This window comes from Triturus cristatus, chromosome 12 (assembly GCF_964204655.1).
Source record: "Triturus cristatus chromosome 12, aTriCri1.1, whole genome shotgun sequence".
Classification (NCBI taxonomy): domain Eukaryota; kingdom Metazoa; phylum Chordata; class Amphibia; order Caudata; family Salamandridae; genus Triturus; species Triturus cristatus.
The window spans coordinates 6,750,661-6,771,128 of NC_140595.1; the positions used below are offsets into that span (position 1 = coordinate 6,750,661).

The 20,468-nt window shown below is 50.4% G+C and overlaps 1 protein-coding gene across 4 annotated transcripts in view; it reads right to left on the bottom strand.

The window, feature by feature from the left end:
• STK11 (serine/threonine kinase 11) overlaps positions 1-6,463 on the bottom strand; it is a 120,469-nt gene extending 114,006 nt beyond the window's left edge. For 3 of the 4 annotated variants that reach the window (XM_085639563.1, XM_085639561.1, XM_085639562.1), the window contains exon 1: positions 4,594-5,009. In XM_085639563.1, coding sequence (XP_085495689.1) covers positions 4,594-4,874 — 281 coding nt within the window. In that variant the 5' untranslated portion in view covers positions 4,875-5,009. Of the gene's footprint in view, positions 1-4,593 lie in introns of all 4 variants that reach the window. The other variant, XM_085639564.1, reaches the window with a different exon arrangement.
• Positions 6,464-20,468: the final 14,005 nt, after the last annotated feature.

Below are 20,468 nucleotides of genomic sequence, written 5' to 3' on the forward strand. Positions count from 1 at the left end.
ACAAGCAGCTACTGAGCTGCACTTAAAGGATTCACTGCCAACTCATGAAGTAAGATGAAGAACTTGCTCTGCTATTGAAAATCTCCTTTTCCCAGGGGTGTTCATGTAAGACAGAAAGCCTCACATACATGAGCTGCTTTGCAGAAGCATGCATGTTAACTTGGTCTTCAAAAAGTAATGAACCGAAATGTTATGTCAGGTTTGCCAGAAGTGTTCACTTCCAGGACATCAAGCACAGCAACTGTCATACACAGAATATACAAGTTGTAGGAATAAATTTGCTGTTGCAGGATAGACTCAAGGTACAAGAGCCTTCCCGACATTAATACTTGCCAAACAGTTCCTTGTTGGGCAACACAAACATCTGGTTCCAAAATTCAGAAAACAAAACAATGTGCAAGGACTGGGAGGCCTAAACTAAGCGAAGTGTGGAATACAACCCCCAGAATACATGATGCTGGCAAAAACAAAAAAATACAAGTGCTACATTACCTCATTTGCCAGCTATAGAGTGACAGAGATGAGCCACTTGTAGGGTACTTCTAACGAAAGTCCCTGATCGAGTCCTGGAGAACAGTGAACTCTCTACTAGCTACATTGAACATGACTCAACTAGCCCCATGTCAAACGTTAACTCCGCCAAAACGATTATCACAATAAAATAAAAAAACTGCAGTCTAAAGGATTGGTGGAACTGCATTAACTTGGTTCTGAAATAACTTAAGTGTAATAATAAAGAAAGTCTAAAAGAATGAGGGAAACCCCTACATGTGATTGTAAAATGAGACTGTGCTGATATTTTACTCACAAAACAAGAAAGCCTGTGTTAGATCAAAGCCATTTTGGCTGACGAGCTCTGGACCAGCACCTGCGCGTCATGAGAGGTACTTTACCTGTTTTTACGTTATTGGCAGTCCACGCAGCACCCCCTTACACTTACCTACTCCCTGCTGACGAGAGGCAACTACCTCGAAACACGTGTCCAGGGATGGCTAATGCGACACATACTTTTTTTCCAACACTGTGGCATAGGCGTATTCGCCGTCGCCACTACATCGACCAGAGTTCCTTGGGGCAACATGCTGGTGTGACGAGCAGTGTGCGGCCAACTCGATTTGTTATATAAAGGCTCCCTTGAGCCATTTGGGCTGACGAGCTCTGGACCAGCACCTGCGCGCCATGAGAGGTACTTTACCTGTTTTTACGTTATTGGCAGTCCACGCAGCACCCCCTTACACTTACCTACTCCCTGCTGACGAGAGGCAACTACCTCGAAACACGTGTCCAGGGATGGCTAATGCGACACATACTTTTTTTCCAACACTGTGGCATAGGCGTATTCGCCGTAGCCACTACATCGACCAGAGTTCCTTGGGGCAACATGCTGGTGTGACGAGCAGTGTGCGGCCAACTGGATTTGTTAGATCAAAGCTGGTTAAACAAAGATTTCACTAACAAAGGACCCAAGTGCCTAGAAAGCATTTAAGCGTTAGGACAGCAATGTCAGATGTACATATCGATTAGAATTGACAGCGTAGTACCACTTACACAGAAGGAAAAAAGAACGGAGTAAGGCACAAGGGGGTGAGGAAATATGGTCAGGGAGTTGATGGCTCTAGACCATCACGAAATATGGTAACTAAAAGGTTCTACTTAGACTGAAGTCCACAGTAAATCACATATTACAGGTATGTAGTGGGGAAATGTGGTGAGCAAAAAAAACGATGGATTTAGGCCCAGATCTCTGTACTGGGGTGAATGTATGACATTGTTCTGCATTCTGTCCATCAATTGTTGTTTTTGCATTTGTCACCCCGAGTGGGACGGGTATGCTCAGACGTGAGTCCCGTGCTCTCCATGGCACTGGAATCAAGATATTCTGGCTGAAGAGGGGTGAAACCCCGAAACCGGTCCTAGGATGCTTGTTTCCAGTCCAGGGAGGACCTGGCTTGGCAGTTCGGGCTGGACTGTTCCCATGAGGCACAGGGTCAAGACTGATTTGCATATGGCTGGGTTCAAACTGGAAGGGCATGGTGAGAAAAAAAACGATGGTTTTAGGCCCAGATCTCTGTACTGGGGTGAATGTATGACATTGTTCTGCATTCTGTCCATCAATTGTTGTTTTTGCGAAATGTTGGATATAGCATTCATCCTCCTTCGACTGCATTGGATAAGTGTTTCAATCCAGTTAATATACCTTTGGCAGAGCAACTTATTTTCACTGCATTAGAAATTGAAAAGATTGTGAATCTAAAAAAGAACAAGTCGGCAGGGGCATATTAACTCAGTGTATTATTTCAAAAAAGAGCCTCAATCCTGGGCAAGGTTTTTATGCCCACACTCCCAGCAAAAAGCAACTCCATGCCCACCTTAGAAAGGAGGAGGCTCACTGAAAGTGGGGGAGGCGTGGGGAGGCGTGGGGGGGAGGAAATACTAGTTCTCCGATTGTTTGGGCTAATTTCACTCATTGACTTGCCTTCTAAAACCTGCGCAAGCACTAATGCGAGCTATAATGGAGTTGGTAAATACCAGAGTTGATGCCAGGGTTCAAGTCAACTGTTGGCAGAGACCCACAGACAAAGCTGACCAATAAGTACAAGTCGCCACTTACAGATTGCAATCAGGCTCTTCCATTCCAGAACTTGGTGAAGTAACAAACGCCAAATTAAATATAAAGGTGTTTATAATTGCAAACCTGAACCAGACAGCATGAAAATAAAAAATACCAAAAAGGCGTAAGAAATGTGTGCTGAAAAATCAAAAAATTGAATCTTGACAACAGAAGATAAGAGGGGGGGGGGTCGTCAGGCAGGCAAACGTGAAATCCGAGAACTCTTATTAAAATGGTTTATTATTAGGGCATGAACTGGAGAGCCATGGCTCGAGATGAGGATGGAACCCACCACCTGCTGGTAGTTACGAGGCAGCTGACCAGTCCACCAGAAAAAAATCCCTCTGGCATAGCCTAGAAGAAAATTTAACAGAGACTCTGGAGAACCACAAACACCCCACCCGCTCAAACACCTTCCTTCCACCACCATGAACAGAGATGCAGACAAAAAGGGCCAAAAAGCAGGGTGCTGAACATGACACGGATCAGGAGACCTGCCCAACTGTTTAGTTACAACTATGAAGCCTCCTGGCTGTTCTTACTGAGGGACTCCTTGAGCATAAGGTAGAGCTCACGTCCCAGTGACCGGAAACAGACAGCACTGCACCTCATAGCTTCTAAGTATGTAAAAACGTGTTGGGTTGAGTTTCCTGATGCCCCCCTTGGACATTAGATATAACACATGTATGTACTCAGTGACCAGGAACAAACAGCTCAACGTCTCACCTCCAAAGCACTGCAGACCCAAGACTGAGTGGTGGGGTTAGAATCGTCAGTAGTAAGAACTGGTGAGGGGCTCCTGCACTGCCCAATTAAAATAACTTGTTGAAATCTGGCTGCCATCCATGCAGGTTACCCTTTGCTGTCCATCTGTTCTCTTTCCAAAAAAACCTTTGAGGTTCTTCAAAACGAAAACGTAATGACCATGGCAGGTGGCAAGGCCGAGAGACTGGGAGATAAAATAAGTGATTAACAGACCTCTGAAAGCAATGTCAAAACGAGCGTGCAGGAAAGGAAAAACTCTCTTAACTGCAAAACTAAGTTAGCATCATTGGAGTCCTGTAAAATCTCAGTTGGTACGGACAGAAGAAATGTAGAATCACCTCCGCCCCTCCAGTTACAATAAGTAAAGTATAGATAAAAAAGAGAGACCATTATAAAAAAAGATTGAGCATATTTCCATAAAGAGTATGCAACATATCAGTTAGTAATGAAGAAGGAAGCAGGGAAGTAAGTGTCACTTTGGAGTGTGATTATTATTTCCGTCTAATCCTGACAATCCTCAGATCTTCAGACCAGTGCAGACTGGAGGCGGGACACGTTCTCTGCGAGGACCTCCAACCACATGTACTGTATACAACACAGAGGAAGTTACGGCACGGAGTACCTTTCTTCTACAATTTCTGAAACCTACTAATAAGTCACACCATAAGCTACTGTGTACTTTAAGTATTTGAATACATTATTTCAAACTAGTTCAGTAGCTGGAGGTATAATATTCAAAGAGACCAGTTTCTTGAGCTTCTACAATGAAAGAGGTGCTGTTACTCCCACTTCCTCAACATGCCTTACTATGATCAGCTACCAGAGGCAGTTTCATCTTGAAGACAAGTATAATGGGCAAGAAGGCCTGTAGCAAAGGCACATCCTTACGAGACCCTGGAAAAGCTGTGGCACCAACATCCTTTATTTAGTGAACCTTGTGACCTGAGCACTAATAAGAGTCAAAAGGCAGTAGCATACTTTCTCAGATCTTTATCCTGACTTTCCCCGAACCTGGAACAAGTTGGATAGTCCATGACTAGACCATATGCAACCATTAACTGATTCATCGCCACTAGCTTTAAAATCTGCACATACATTCCATTAAAAGCACATTTAAACATGGATAAAAAAAAACTATTTTGTATTAACACAATTTTGCCCACCACCTTGTGCCATCACACAACCAGAGCATGATTTTCACACTAAAGCAAACTTACTTTTTTACATTTGCCTCTCCATTAGGGATCCTACGTAGCTTCTTCTTCTTAAGGATTTTCACAGCCCTTCGGCAAAGTGTGTCAGAGTCCAGCATCTCCTTCACTTTGCCATACGAACCTTCCCCAAGTAAATCTCCCATCAAATACTTGCCAACTAGCTTCGCTCGCTTACGGCGGGGTTGGTAGATCACCTCAGTAGAGTCAATTCGATGGATAAAAGATTCCATCCCCAGCTCACCCTCTGCAAAAAAGCCCATTTCCGTCGTCTCTTCCTCATCCATGCTGGGCTTTGCTCAGCTCCCAGCACACTCCGGGCTACAGAAGACCAATCCACTCTTGGAAAAGCCAATAAATCCACTCTTGGAGAGAATTGAAAATCCACTTGTGAGAGGTACCTATAAATTCACTTATTGAAGGAATATCGCAGAACCTGTAGAGAATGTCTTGCTTTGGCCAAGCATAAGTTAGTACTTTCTTGGCAACAGGGGGTAAATGGGCACAGCCGGTACCAGTTAGTCCACCAATACAAAGAACAGTTAGAAGGGCAAGCACAAACCCGGACGTGGTCACAAAATGTAGAGATGGTGCTAGTCCTAGGTCCAATGTTCAACCAGTCTCCACTCTTAGCAAGAGGCAAGTCATGTTCCAGGTTGTTATTGCCCCTCCTGCAGGGAACAGACCTTTACCATGGCTGCGACAGGTTGGAGAGTGTTCAGCACTTGAACAATGTACTCCAAATCATGGCCCTCACTTGCCTGATCTGTGCAGCAAGCACTCGCTTTCTGAAGTTACAGCGGTTCACCGGGGTTCTTGAGGTCTGTTGAAGACTATGGGCTTATGAGAGACCACTCTATGCTTATACCCCTATAAAGATACACCTACCAAGCACTCAACGAAAATCCTTTTTGGCTACCACAAAAAAGGCAAACGAGGTTACTCCCTAAACAATCCACAACTTACCCACCCTGATGTCCCACTAACCTACAGAAGAGACTCGTGTAGGTTTGGAGTCAAATGTCAGGCTCAAATATCTTCTCCCGCCACCCTCAGATGCCTATGGCTAGAGTATCCCCCCCAAGCAGAAACGCCTACAGATTCTGCCCCTTGACATCCAGTACAGGTTCTGCCCCCTCACTCATTCCTTTCTTCAACTCCCTCTCCCAGAGACTCACTGACCCCACTCAGGGTTTGTACTGCCCCTCCTAGAGACTCACTGACCCCACTCGGTGTCTATACTGCCCCTTCCAACTGCCCTTCCTAGAGGCTCACTGACCCCACTCAGTGTCTATGTTGTCCCTTCCCCCTACTGCCCTCTGATAGACTCTCCGACCCCACTCAGTGTCTATACTGCCCTTTCCCGCCTACTGTCCCCTCAGACACTCAATAAACACACCAAGTGTCCGTACTGCCACTTCCTCCCTACAGCCCCTCCCAGAGACTCTCTGACCCCGCTCAGTGTCTATACTGCCCTCCCATGGGCTCACTGGCCCCGCACAGGGTCTATACTGCCCCTTACCCCCACTACTGCCCAGGAATGCACTGCCCCTCCCACTGCCCTCCCTGTACTGCTCGGTGACGCCCTCCCACCCCCGCTCAGTGCCCCCTCGGGGGCCTGGCTGCTTCCCACACCCGGCTCTGCTGCTGGAGTCGGTTGACACTGCGTGGCCTGGAGGCCCCTGGGTGCTCCACACCCCGGGTCCGGGGCGCCCTCAGCCTTCGCTGGGGCCCATCAGGCTGGGCACCGGCATCTCTCGGCGCTCTGAAGGCAGGCTCTGGGTTTCACATCCCCGGACACCCAGGCTCTCCTCCGCCTCCCGCTGCAGAGTTCAGGCTGTCGCCATCTTGTTGACGCGGACCCGCCCCCTTCGGGTAGACACAGAGGACGGACTGTGCGCGCAGCCTCCAAGAGGCCCTGCCGCCACCGGCCGCTAACCGCTGCTCCCAAACTGTGCGCTAAGTGAAATGACCCTACAGTTATAGTGATACCACATATCAATCAAACTCTTGCGCTTGATAGAGCACATTTTAACCAATGCGTTCAAATCCTTAGATAATATTAGAAAATTGTATTTGTGAATATTTACAAATAAAACATTTTAATTTAAATTGTATTATCCACTCTGTATTAAGAGGTACAATACGTGTTATTATACTAATTTACAAAGTTCTGTCTAATTTTATCTTGCCTGTTTTACCATTAGTCTGCTTGTTATCACAAAAACAGGAACAATATTCCCTTTTAAAGATGGCTGCGAGGTTTGCGTTAAGTGGACCTCAAAGCCCCATTCAGGAGGTAGAAATCCGTCCTTCGTCTATGTCCACGACGATCAATTCCTGACTTAACGACCGGCCGGTTACACAGAGACGCCCTGCGAAGCCGGCACGAGCGTGAAGCTTGTCTCTCTATTGGCTGCGCCTTTGACAGGCCCACCCAAGGCAATGGTTGTTGATTGGCTGGCCGTGTGACAGCCAGCGGCGAGGTGGTGTATATGAGACATCTGCCGTTTATTTTGTTTTTCTATCCCCGCGAGCTGCGCACGCTTTGACCAATCCGTGCTCCGGCCGCGCAGTGGTGGATGCCCCTGTCAATCACGAAGCCCCGCCTTCAGAGTAGAAAGTTGTACACTTCTTGCTCTTGTATAAACCAGAGCAGCATAAAGTGAAGCTTACCTGTCCAGAGGCAGCTGCACTCACCCTGGGGGGATGTCTCACCTCCCAGAGTACAGTGTCACCACCCTGATGGAAATCATGATTTTATTTATTTGTTTGTTTATTTAAATAGTGTACTTATTCCTTAGGTGTGATGGAGCAGGTAGAAAAAATGTTTGTATACCGCCTCTATTTTGCATGAAAAGACTAACTATATAACCTACTGATTATAATTTCACTAACGGATTGCTGTGTTATACTAAACCAACTAATTACATACACCAATTACACGTGGGAAATTGCTATTTGCATGGCAAAATAACTCTAATAACTAAAATATGTACTCATATTAATAGTAGTACATGTGGTAATAGATATCGCATGATTTATGTTGCTTATGTGATGTTTGCCTTCCTGTTTGGATCCTAATGGTGAGTATTATCGCTTTAAATGTCGCTATATGCTAGGAAAATACTAATATATAAAAGGATTAGTGAGGGTTTAACATTAGGATCATAATTTCTTTGTATTAATTATTCTTTTGTGTTTGTTTCGCTTAAGTTGACATTTGGGCCTACCCTACAATGGCGACCGAAATTGAGTTCAGAAGTGGCCACCGTCTCGTGAGCGCGATGCCTACTGCGCAGACTCGGATGGCTCCGTGAACTTCCTGACAACCCCTGTGCACCATGTCCCCGGTCAAGGATTGGATCTTGGTGGACTGCCAAACTTCAGTCAGTAAAAACTGGTCTAAATGAACAATTGGGACATGCAAGCAAACCTTAAACATTGTTGCATAAGGTAACTACAGCTACGGAAATGAACAAGTAAAATCCATGGGAACCTCATAGAATAAAAATCGGACGTTTTCCAATCAGTCAATCACAGACTTTCGTCGCCTAAAAATGTTTCATGTAATCCCAACATTTATTATAAAAAAGAGCAGTAGAATAGTAGGGGCATCTCTATTTCTTCCATTACCCATTTTCCTGACATCTATGCTGGCAGTTTCGATGACTGCACACCCTCTTTGACCCCACAGACGATGACAGATGCTTGCACGATTTCTGGTCCTTTGGAGATCTTTGGGACTGTAACGTGCTGAGCAAAGAACTTTGAACTTTGAGCTTTGGCCTGCTTTATTTCGGACAACTAATGGCTAAATTTGGTTATGCAGAGCCAAATGAATTAGAGAAAAACCCAGAAAGCAAGAATAGGTAAATATAAATGTCCTGCGATCTGTATTACTTGACTACATTTCTAAACTTCTAAACTTTGATAAATCATAAATGTCGAAATAATTTGCAAACAATATTTTGATAAACAAATATTTGATTAACAGAAATTATGAGTTTGTGGTTTTTTCCATAAAGGATTCTGAGTCTTACAATATGTTTTAGCTGGTTCTAAATCACCATCAACCAATCCAACTAATTGGTCCGTCGACCAAGTGGGTGGAGTGCCTTGATGTGGGATTAGGAATCTATAGGTGGTGAATGCTAATGTAAAATAACTTTTCTTTCCTTTAGGTAATAAGGTACCCCCCACATGTCCAGCGCGAAATCATAATTCCTCCTGTGTGTAGACTCGTGAGTAAGAGACGTTTGAGTGTTGGTGTTATGGGCCCCACCAATGACTGCGTGTGTGAATGAGCTAGTGTGACGTTGGGTCTGCGACGCAGGAAGGATAGTTGTGTATATACATATTTTCCCTGTCAGAATTGTGTGTCCTTGCTGTGAGCTGGAGGTCAAACAGAGCCCAACTGGCATTTTGCCCCAGATTCAGCACAGAACAAAGGTGCACTTCTGTCTCACTTTCCCAAGTTTCAATAAGATGGAGTGAAATGCAAACGTGTTTCTGACTCAGGCTCTCTGTGTATGTAGAAATATGTGCTATGTAGGGACGTCAGATGTGTATGTGTCTGTGTGTGTGTAATTCTAATAATAGTTATTTACATAGCACACATTACGAAGTGAATTATTTCCTCATTTATTAGTAATGTGTGAGACCGGCCTCGTGGCGTGGACCCTCCCGACCAGTAAGCAACCCTGCAACCCCACCTGATCCCCCGTTATCACAGACTTCCGGCCACCATGGCCCAGTAAACCCGATGACCGGCCCGGGACCCAGCGAAACCCAAGACACTACCACGCATGCCGGCCGAGGGAGAGAGAAACCCCCCAAGCAAGACCGGGAGGCGCCGTCTCTGTCACACCTCTGATCCTCTCCCCAAGGAGGGTTTCGATCGGCCACCAGGCCCCCGGTGAGCGGGCGCCTCGCATGCTGGGCGTCTGGAGTCCCTCCCAGACCAACCTGAACAGATCAAAGGGCCGAGCGGCAGGAAATCCCAACACACCGCCCCCAGGCACCAAGACCCCTCTCTGCGAGGACTCCGGACTTCAAAGAGGAGGGGTAGTATAACAAGGGGTGCTGAAGGGACATGCTGTCAGGATCATCAGCGCACGCCGGCCAGGAACGGAGCAAGGATGGGAAACGCGAGCAGGACCACAAATCCCGATGGGCATTGCGGGAGGCGCGCTGCGTAACGCTCGCCATGCCCCTAACCGTACGTCAAAAGGCGAAAGGTCGCCTCGCACGGAGCCGATAATTCTTGGAACAGGAGACGAGACGAGGTAACACGGAGTGGCAGTGGCATTCCGAAGAGCTCATCACCCAGGTAGCGGCTCGTACTTTCCCAAAGTCGACGAGACCGAGGTAGGAGTACTTTGGCAGGGTTCCACTCGGGGCTCGGCCCATCATAGTTGGAGACACGCTCTCCGGAGGCTATCACCATTCGAACAAGCAGAGATACCCTGATCCGCCCCTCTGTTGGAGAGACCGGTTGGTCTCATGCAGGGGAGCAAACTTGTATGTAAAAAGTTACTAAGACCCATGGGGCGTGACTCGCTGTCCAATTCAGGCAGTGATATAGCCCGATTATCTGAAACAAACCCGCACTGAGTAAAACGCGAACGTGTGTGTTTGTACTTGGTTTTGGCTGAAAGACATATCGTAGAAGCTCAGGCGTGCATCAAGCTTCAAGGAAAGTAAGCGAAGCGTGCTTCAGCCTCCCTGACTTCAGTTTCCTGGCAGACGCTAGCAGTGTGTAACGGCACCACGCGGTGGCCAGGCTTCCTCTTTGATTTCTTCTGCTTATCTCCCTAGACATATGAGAGAGTCTGGATAGAGGGGTGGTCACAACGCTGATGGCATGGACCTAGAGGGGCTATGACAAGTGGGTATTGCACAACAAAGAAGTTACATGGTGTGTGTGCGTATGCATGTTGATCCCTGTTATTCTCCATACGTGTGATTTTCCTTGTCATTTATACTAGTGCCTGCAACCAAAGACCACGGCCTGTAGCTCTCCCCCATATGTCCGGGCATACCTTATTTTTCTTTACAGGTGAGAGGGCAAGCTAGAGTCAAACACACTGCTGTTAAAAGTACTGCCTGTGGTTCACGCTGAAAGCGGAAACAAAACGTCTTATGCTGTGTTCTGTTGTCTTTTTTGCCTTCACAGATCTCCCTCCCTGCAGTCCCCACCCTTTCCTTCCCCCGCTCGATCACCCCAAAAGTCCGTGGTTTTACTAGCCGGACTTGGGGTCATCCAGAGGTGGGCCCCCTTAGAGCATCAACACAGCCCCAGGGACGTCGGAAGCAGGAACCGTGACAGAATTATCGGCCCAAGAATTCTCTGTTCCCCCTGGTTGTGTTGAACGCTTAACATGGCTACCTTAGACGACGTAATGGCAACGTTAGCGCAGATGCAGGTAGAATTAGCTGCCTCACGACAGAAAACAGCGTCCTTGCATTCTCGTGTTGACTATATGCAAAGAAACCCATTTAGCATGGGTAGCGCATCTTCCCCTACGTCTTTAGTGGTAGAAGTCCCTGCAGCCATTCCCTTGGCCCCCCCAGAAAGGTTCCACGGGAATCGGAAAAAAGTCAAAGTGTTCATGACCCAGGTATTACTCCATTTCACTTGCAAACCCAAGATGTTTGTCACAAACCAAGCTAGGGTCGTGTTTCTTATATCTTATTTGGGGGGCGAAGCTGCCCAGTGGGCCGTCCCTATAGTGAGGAACGACGACCCCCTGCTCTATGACTGGGACGCCTTCCGCCTGTCCTTCGAGAAAACCTTTGATCGACGAGCCAAGACGTTCTCGGCGGATAAAGATCTATTTGAGCTGAAGCAAGGCTCTCTAGATCTGGTGAGCTACCTGAACAACTTTCGACGACTTGTTGCCGAGACCGATTGGCCGGAAACCAAACAGTCAGTCGTCTTTTACCATGGCCTCACCGAGGAACTAAAGGACGTCCTGGCGCAAATCGAGCCACAACCAAGTACCTGTACGGCCCTCATCGAGTTGACTCTGCGGTTAGACCATCGCTTAAGGGAGCGGAAAGGAGAGCATACCCGCAAAGAGAGGGTTACTCCGTGGAGTGATCGTACCGGACCACCTGAGAAGCCCCCTTCCAAACCCGAACCCATGGAAATCGGAGCGGTGAGGGCCTCGCTAACCGTGAGCGAAAGGGATCATCGGCGCAAACAGGGATTGTGCTTATATTGTGGCAAGAAAGGCCACTTCATCAGAGAATGCCCCGTGAAACCGGCACATGGACGGCCACGTCTCGGCCAGATGGCAGCAGTGACAACGGATAAAGGGGAGGAAAACTGCCGTACCTGAGACCGGATGGAGGAAAGGTCTCAGGGAAACATACTATCCCTTCAGTGGACTTTTCTTCCTTTAGGGAAAAAGAGCATTTTTTTATAACCCTGCAGATAGACATCAATAACGTGCTCCTACCGGTTCGAGCCATGGTTGATTCAGGAGCTACTGGCTGTTTTATGGATAAACAGGAGGCCGCCAGACTTGGCGTACAGCTCCTTCTCAAAGCCTCCCCTGAACTGGTCTACGCCGTAGATGGAAAAGAACTGGAGTCAGGCCCCATACGATATCACACAGCTGAGTACGAACTCACGTATGAGGGGTATCATCATGAATGGGCATCGTTCAACGTCATCCTCGCCCCTCAGTACGGGATAATTCTCGGACTCCCGTGGCTACAGAAACATGAACCAAGGATTCACGGGGACTCGAAGACTCTCCAGCTGAGGTCAGCATTTTGTCAAACACATTGTAACCGCGAACCGGTTCATCCGGCGGCAGTGCTAGCCATCGGGCATGGGGTAGCGACTGCGGCCGAGAAAGAGATGACGCTACCGGACTGCTACCTCCCCTTCCAAGAGGTCTTCAGCGACAGCAAGGCAGAAGAACTCCCTCCACATAGGGAATTTGACTGTCGGATTGATCTGGTACCGGGAGCGGTGATACCCTGTGGGCGAATATACGCCCTAACCATTCCCGAAAACCTGCACCTACGCGCCTACCTAGACAAATACCTGGAACTCGGCTTTATTCGTCCGTCGAGATCACCTGCCGCATCACCTCTTTTCTTCATCCCGAAGGCCAATGGTGAATTGAGGTGTTGTATCGACTTTCGAGCGATCAACGCTATCACGGTGAAAAACCGGTATCCTCTCCCGTTGATCCCGGTTCTCTTGGAGCAGGTGAGAGCTGCGAATATATACACCAAGTTGGATCTGAAAGGAGCGTATCACCTCGTGCGTATGCGAGAAGGCGACGAATGGAAGACGGCATTCAAGACGCGGTATGGGCTGTTTGAGTACCTCGTTATGCCCTTTGGGCTCTGTAACGCCCCCGCCACCTTTCAATTTTTTCTCAACGAGGTATTGCGTGACTTCCTGGATATCTTCGTAGTCGTATATATAGACGACATTCTCATCTACTCCCTCACGGAAGAAGAACACATAACCCATGTGCGAAGAGTACTACAGGCCTTGTACACAAACCGTTTGTTCTGTAAACTCACAAAATGTGAGTTTCATGTTACCACCGTAGAATTCCTCGGGGTAATGCTGACCCCTTCTGGACAAGTGATGGCAGAGAGGAAGGTGAAGGCGGTGATGGACTGGCCCCGTCCACACAACGTGAAAGACATACAAAGCCTGCTGGGATTTGCAAATTTTTACAGGAGATTTATACAACATTTCTCCAACACTGTCGCACCCCTGACCAAGTTGACCCGAGTCAAGGTTCCCTTCGTTTCGACTGCAGAAACCCAGGAGGCGTTCGAGCGATTGAAGCAAGCGTTTATCTCCGCTCCCATTCTGGTGCATGCCAAACCGGAGATGCCTTTTTTTGTTAAAGCAGACGCCTCGGAAATCGCGGTGGGAGCGGTACTGTCGCAGAGACATGAGACCACCGGGTACCTGCACCCCATTGCCTTTATGTCCCGAAAGCTAAATTCCGCAGAGCTGAACTATACAATCGCGGAAAAAGAGCTCCTAGCGATCAAGGATGCCTTCCTGGAATGGAGGCATTGGTTGAAGGGGGCAGTGCATCAGATAACAGTCTATACCGACCACCGTAATCTGCAATTTTTGAGAGCAGCTCGACACCTTACCCCGCGTCAGTTACGATGGACGTTGTTTTTCGCAGAGTTCAACTTCATAGTGACCTTTCGCCCTGGAGTGAATAACCGGAAGGCCGACGCCCTCACACGACAGGAAAACTCACCACAGAAAGAACAGGTAAAGGAAGCAACGATCATAGAACCGAGTCGAGTGGTGGGTATCGTGGCCACCGATGACTTCCTGAACAGCGTTCGGAGAGGGATCCGCACCACAACTTGGAGAACCTGGATTAGGTTCCACCCCGAATGGAGAATCCATCAGGGTCTCCCCTTGAAAGGGAGACAATTGCTTATTCCCACCAAGACGCAGAGGAAGCCGGTCTTCGGGTGGTGTCACTCTTCTCCCTGTGCCGGACATACAGGGCGCACCAAGACTCTAGAAAAAGTGCTCCGACAATTCTGGTGGCCCTCGGTTCGTCCAGACATTCAGCAATGGGTACAAGATTGTTCCATCTGCGCCCAGATGAAATCAGATCACCGTCCAGCACCGGGCTTGTTACATCCCCTGCCCACGCCAGAGCGACCGTGGGAACGGATTTCAGTAGACTTCATCGTCGGTCTTCCTAAGGATCACGGAATGACAGCCATCATGGTGGTGGTCGACTATTACACGAAGATGGGGCACTTTGTAGCCTGCAAACAGGCACCCACAGCGGGGCAAGCGGCCATACTCCTGCTTACACACATCATTCGTCTTCATGGACTTCCGCAGGTCATAGTATCGGACCAAGAGGCCCAATTTACATCGGGATTTTGGAAAACGTGGTGTTCCAAACTCCAGGTCACCTCTTCCCTATCAACAAGCTTCCACCCTCAGACGGATGGCCAAACCGAGAGACTAAATCAGACTTTAAAGCAATATCTCCGTTGTTATGTGAGCTCGGCTACAGATGCGTGGGTGGAGTGGTTATGGGCTGCGGAGATAGCGTACAACAGTGCCACACACTCATCCACGAAATTCACTCCGTTCTTTAGTACTTACGGGTTCCATCCCAGATTCACTCCCTTACTTATGCCCAACACTGACACGCGACGCCCAGAACTGCGCGACAGGCTAAGGGTTATGCGAAAGGTACTTGCGTTAGCCAGAGGAAATCTGTTGAAGGCAAAGGAACAGTACAAAAGGCAGGCGGACAAACATCGGAGACCAGGGCCAGTGTATAGTCGGGGAGATTGGGTGTGGGTATCAACACGGAACATCCGATTTAAGAAATATAGTGTGTTCAACCCAAGATACATAGGCCCATATCGAGTACTGGGACATGTAAACCCGGTGGCGGTGAGGGTTAGCTTACCATCGCACTTTCGGATCCATCCAGTGTTCCATGTCTCCCTTCTGAAACCTGCCCGGCAGCCCCGGTCCTGTCATCCAGCCACGGTCCTGGTGCAACAGGAGCAGGAGTACGAGGTAAAAGCCATTCTGGACGCAAAGACAGTGAGGGGCAGGTTGTGGTACTTGATCTCATGGAAGGGGTATGGGCCGGAAGACGACTCATGGGAACCCGCCTCGGCGGTCCATGCGCCCAGACTGATTGCACGGTTCCATAGGTTGCACCCAGGCAAGCCTAGCGGCCGGCGGTGATCCTCGGAAGAGGGATGTGCTGTCAGGATCATCAGCACACGCCGGCCAGGAACGGAGCAAGGACGGGAAACGCGAGCAGGACCACAAATCCCGATGGACATTGCGGGAGGCGCGCTGCGTAACGCTCGCCACGCCCCTCACCGTACGTCAAAAGGCGAAAGGTCGCCTCACACGGAGCCGATAATTCTTGGAACAGGAGACGAGACGAGGTAACGCGGAGTGGCAGTGGCATTCCGAAGAGCTCATCACCCAGGTAGCGGCCCGTACTTTCCCAAAGTCGCCGAGACCGAGGTAGGAGTGCTTTGGCAGGGTTCCACTCGGGACTCGGCCCATCATAGTCGGAGACACGCTCTCCGGAGGCTATCACCATTCGAACAAGCAGAGATACCCTGATCCGCCCCTCTGTTGGAGAGACCGGTTGGTCTCATGCAGGGGAGCGAACTTGTATGTAAATAGTTACTAAGACCCACGGGGCGTGACTCGCTGTCCAATTCAGGCAGTGATATAGCCCGATTATCTGAAACAAACCCGCACTGAGTAAAACGCGAACGTGTGTGTTTGTACTTGGTTTTGGCTGAAAGACATATCCTAGAAGCTCAGGCGTGCATCAAGCTTCAAGGAAAGTAAGCGAAGCGTGCTTCAGCCTCCCTGACTTCAGTTTCCTGGCAGACGCTAGCAGTGTGTAACGGCACCACGCGGTGGCCAGGCTTCCTCTTTGATTTCTTCTGCTTATCTCCCTAGACATATGAGAGAGTCTGGATAGAGGGGTGGTCACAACGCTGATGGCATGGACCTAGAGGGGCTATGACAAGTGGGTATTGCACAACAAAGAAGTTACATGGTGTGTGTGCGTATGCATGTTGATCCCTGTTATTCTCCATACGTGTGATTTTCCTTGTCATTTATACTAGTGCCTGCAACCAAAGACCATGGCCTGTAGCTCTCCCCCATAAGTCCGGGCATACCTTATTTTTTTACAGGTGAGAGGGCAAGCTAGAGTCAAACACACCGCTGTTAAAAGTACTGCCTGTGGTTCACGCTGAAAGCGGAAACAAAAGGTCTTATGCTGTGTTCTGTTGTCTTTTTTGCCTTCACAGATCTCCCTCCCTGCAGTCCCCACCCTTTCCTTCCCCCACTCGATCACCCCAAAAGTCCGTGGTTTCACTAGCCGGACTTGGGGTCATCCAGAGGTGGACCCCCTTAGAGCATCAACACAGCCCCGGGGACGTCGGAAGCAGGAACCGTGACACAGGCGGCGAAAAAAGACCTGGACCTACGAGAGCCCTGCTGACCTGGTCGCGGCTCGACCGACATCTGAACCCAAGGACGCTACCTGAGCCCTGCTGACGCTGTCGCGGCTCCCCGAACTCTGAAACCACTTGAGCCCTGCTGACGCTGTCGCGGCTCCCCGAACTCTGAAACCACTTGAGCCCTGCTGATGCTGTCCCGGCTCCCCGAACTCTGAAACCATCTGAGCCCTGCTGACGCAGTCGCGGCTCCCCGAACCCTGAACCATCTGAGCCCTGCTGACGCCGTCGCGGCTCCCGAGAATCTGATACCACCTGTGCCTGCTGAGAGACACGCGGCGCTTCTATCCAGAAGGATCGGCGGAGAGTGCAGAGTGAACCCAAATCCCCCAGCTCGAGGATTGAGAGCTGTGCGAAGGATACTCCACAAGAGACGCTGAACTACAGACTGTCCCGCTACCCCACTACCCCCATCACGAAACCACCACCGCTAGTGGCATTGATCCAACGGCTGTATTGCAGATCATAAAGATCCCCAGAAACTATCGATAAAGTATACTATCTTACTAAGAACGACTGTGTGGTGTCCCTCTGTCAAATAGTGTGAGCTCAGCATGTACGATCCTAGGAACGAGACCCTTCCAGGAAGGGCCTCTTCACCAGCGCTTGGCCTAACTCTAGGAGAGGTGGGTCAAAGGGTGGTCAGGAACGTATTCCGAAGCCTACCGGAGAACTCCCTTCCAACATTTGGTGGCAGACGACGGGATCCGAGCCGACACCTAGAGAGCGTACAGTAAACGGCTGACGCACTACAGAACAGAGATGGAAGGAGAAACCGCTATGAGCACCGCAGGAACCAACACAAGCCCGACGTTCCGAGAGGACCGGTTGGAATATTATACGCATCAAGAACTAAAACAGTTCTGCAAAGATCTTGGAATTGCTACCACCGGATTAAGCACTAAAGAAGATTTCCAGGAAGCATTGAAGACCTGGATCGAGGCAGGAGCTTCCCTGCCCCAAACCGAAGGAGACGCCAGAGAAAGAGAGCCGCCAAACGAACCACGAAGCATTCCGGTAAGGAGCAACGCCACAGAGGGGGGCCTATCCCCGGAAGACCTAGCGGACCGAGAGAGGGGCCACAACCACGAACTAGAATTAGCCAAACTAAAAATAGAGGTAGAGCTAAAATTGGCCGAAAAGAAGTTAGCCGTAGAACAATTACGCCTACAAGGGGAACTCGAGGAAAAGAAACGCCAGCGAGAACACGAAGAAAGAAAACTTCAACTAGAACACGAACGCAGCCTAAAAGAGATCGAACTCAAGGCCAAGAGTGAGGAGTCCAGAACCACGGGAAACCAACCGACCTCCCCGCCGTGGAACCAAAGGTCCACATCCCCAAGGATGTGGTGAAGGAATACTACAAGAACGACGACATCCAGCAGTGGTTCAAGGCCTACGAAGTCGCCATGACCTCCCACCGAGTTCCACAGAAGGATTGGGGGGCTGGCCTGGGGGGCCGGTTCCTGAGCGAGGGGAGAGACACCCTGCTGGACCTGCCCTCCACCGTGCTAAATTCTTACAGCCACATGAAAGAGGCCCTATTAGCGAGATATGGACTCACCCCCGAGATGTACCGGCAACGGTTTCGAGACTGTAAAAAGATACCCGGTACTACGTGGGTGGAATACGTGAACTTTTACAGCAGGGCCTTGGACGGGTGGATCAAGGGCAGCAAGGTCTCCACCTTTGAGGAACTGTTTGACCTGATAGCATGGGAACACTTGTCCGCAAATTGCTTTGTGGAGTTACGTCAGCACCTCCTGGACAGCAAGCTCACTGACCCTCGGAAACTGGCGGTCGAAGCTGACCGATGGGTGAACACCCGGGCCTCCCGGGGCCCCGTGGGAGACTACGGTCGCCACAGTCAGGGACCCCCCCACCAGAGGGGCGGAGGGAACCAAGGCAGACCGAGGGAATCCCAGGTGGGCCCCCAGCATAGTCCCCCCAGAGGCCAACCCCCGCACTTTCCAGCCCCACCTCCAGCCAGAACAGGGCCCCCGGGGAGGCCAGGACCCCGAGTCAAGATCACCTATTTCGGCTGCCAACAGACCGGACACTATGCCAGTGACCCCCAGTGTCCCATGTACCAACGACCCGCGGCGACAGCCCCTCCAGCCCGACAAATGGCCTTCGTAGCCTTAGGGGAAGAGATGGAAGACTCCGAGGAGTGGGAACCGGCCGCCATGGCCCTGGTCTCCCTAGGAGACTGAGAGATGGTTCCCGGAACACCCCTACCCGCCAACACGGAAAAATACCGACAACAAGTGACGGTCAACGGTCACCGAGTCGAGGCCCTCCGTGACACCGGGGCGAGTGTCACAGCGGTCCACTGCCACCTGGTCTCCGAAGACGAGATCCTGCCCGACGCCTTCTGTCCAGTCATATCTTCGGACAATTCCGAGAGCCTCTGCAGGATGGCCCTGGTACCCTTCGAATGGGGGGGAGTCACCAGTAAATTGAGAGTGGCCGTCCGAACCTCCTAGCCAGTAGACTACCTCCTGGGCAACGACCTCGAGAGCTCCCTTTGGGGGCAAGTGGAACGAAGAGCCCATCCCGAGAAGAATTCTGCAGGGAACAAGCCACCTGCCCTTCCCTCATTGGACCCCGACAGCAGGCCGAAGCCCAGGCAGCAGGCGACCAGTCCGGAACCCACTGGGTATATTGGGAAAGCGGCCTCCTGTACAGCGAACAGAAGTCGGCCGAGCTGGGGTCGGCCCGGGTACTTGTGGTACCCCTACGCTTCCGAAGTTTCCTCCTAGGCCTATCCCATGATGTACCCCTGGCGGGACACTTAGGCCAAGACAAAACCTATTATCGCCTGGTTACCCACTTCTATTGGCCAAAAATGCGAGCGGATGTAGAGGCCCACTGCAAGTCATGTCTCACATGCTAAGCCAGCGGAAAAAGTGGTGGGAAGCGCAAGGCTCCGCTACAACCCTTCCCCGTTGTTAGTACCCCCTTTGAGCGGGTGGGGATCGACATCGTGGGACCCCTGGATCCCAGGACCGCCCAGGGCCACCAGTTCATCCTCGTCCTGGTGGACCATGCCACCCGCTACCCAGAGGCCATTCCCCTCCGCACCATGATGGCCCCCGTGGTGGGCCGGGCTTTGATGGGGATCTTCTCCCGCGTGGGGTTCCCTCGTGAAGTCGTGAGTGATCGTGGCACGAACTTTATCTCCAAGTACACGAGGTCCTTGTGGCAACAATGCGGGGTGTCATACAAATTCACCACCCCATACCACCCCCAAGGCAATGGCCTAGTCGAACGATTTAACCGGACCCTGAAAGGAATGATCATGGGCCTCGATAAACCCCTTCGCCGGAAATGGGACGTCCTCCTCCCTTGCCTCCTGTTCGCCTACCAGGAAGTTCCCCAAAAATCCCTGGGGTTCAGCCCATTCGAATTACTCTACGGACACCCCGTCCGGGGACCCCTGAGCCTGGTCAAAGAGGGCTGGGAAACGGCTCCCCGAGGAACCCCTCCCGATGTATTCCGCTATATCCTGGCGCTCCGCAACCAGACCCGGAAGTTCCGGGAGCTCGCCGAGGCAAACCTCGAGGCTAGCTAAGAAGAGATGAAGCGCTGGTATGACCAGATTGCCACGCTGGTCGAGTTCCAGCCGGGCCAACAGGTCTGGGTAATGGCCCCGGTGAAACCCTGCGCCCTCCAAGACAGATGGACTGGACCCTTTAAAGTGGTCGAGCGGAAGAGTCAAGTCACGTATCTAGTTGACGTTCAGTCTCCTCGGAACCCCCTCCGGGTCCTCCACGTGAACCGCCTCAAACCCCACTTCGTGAGGACGGAGTTGAGTTTGCTCCTGGCCACCGACG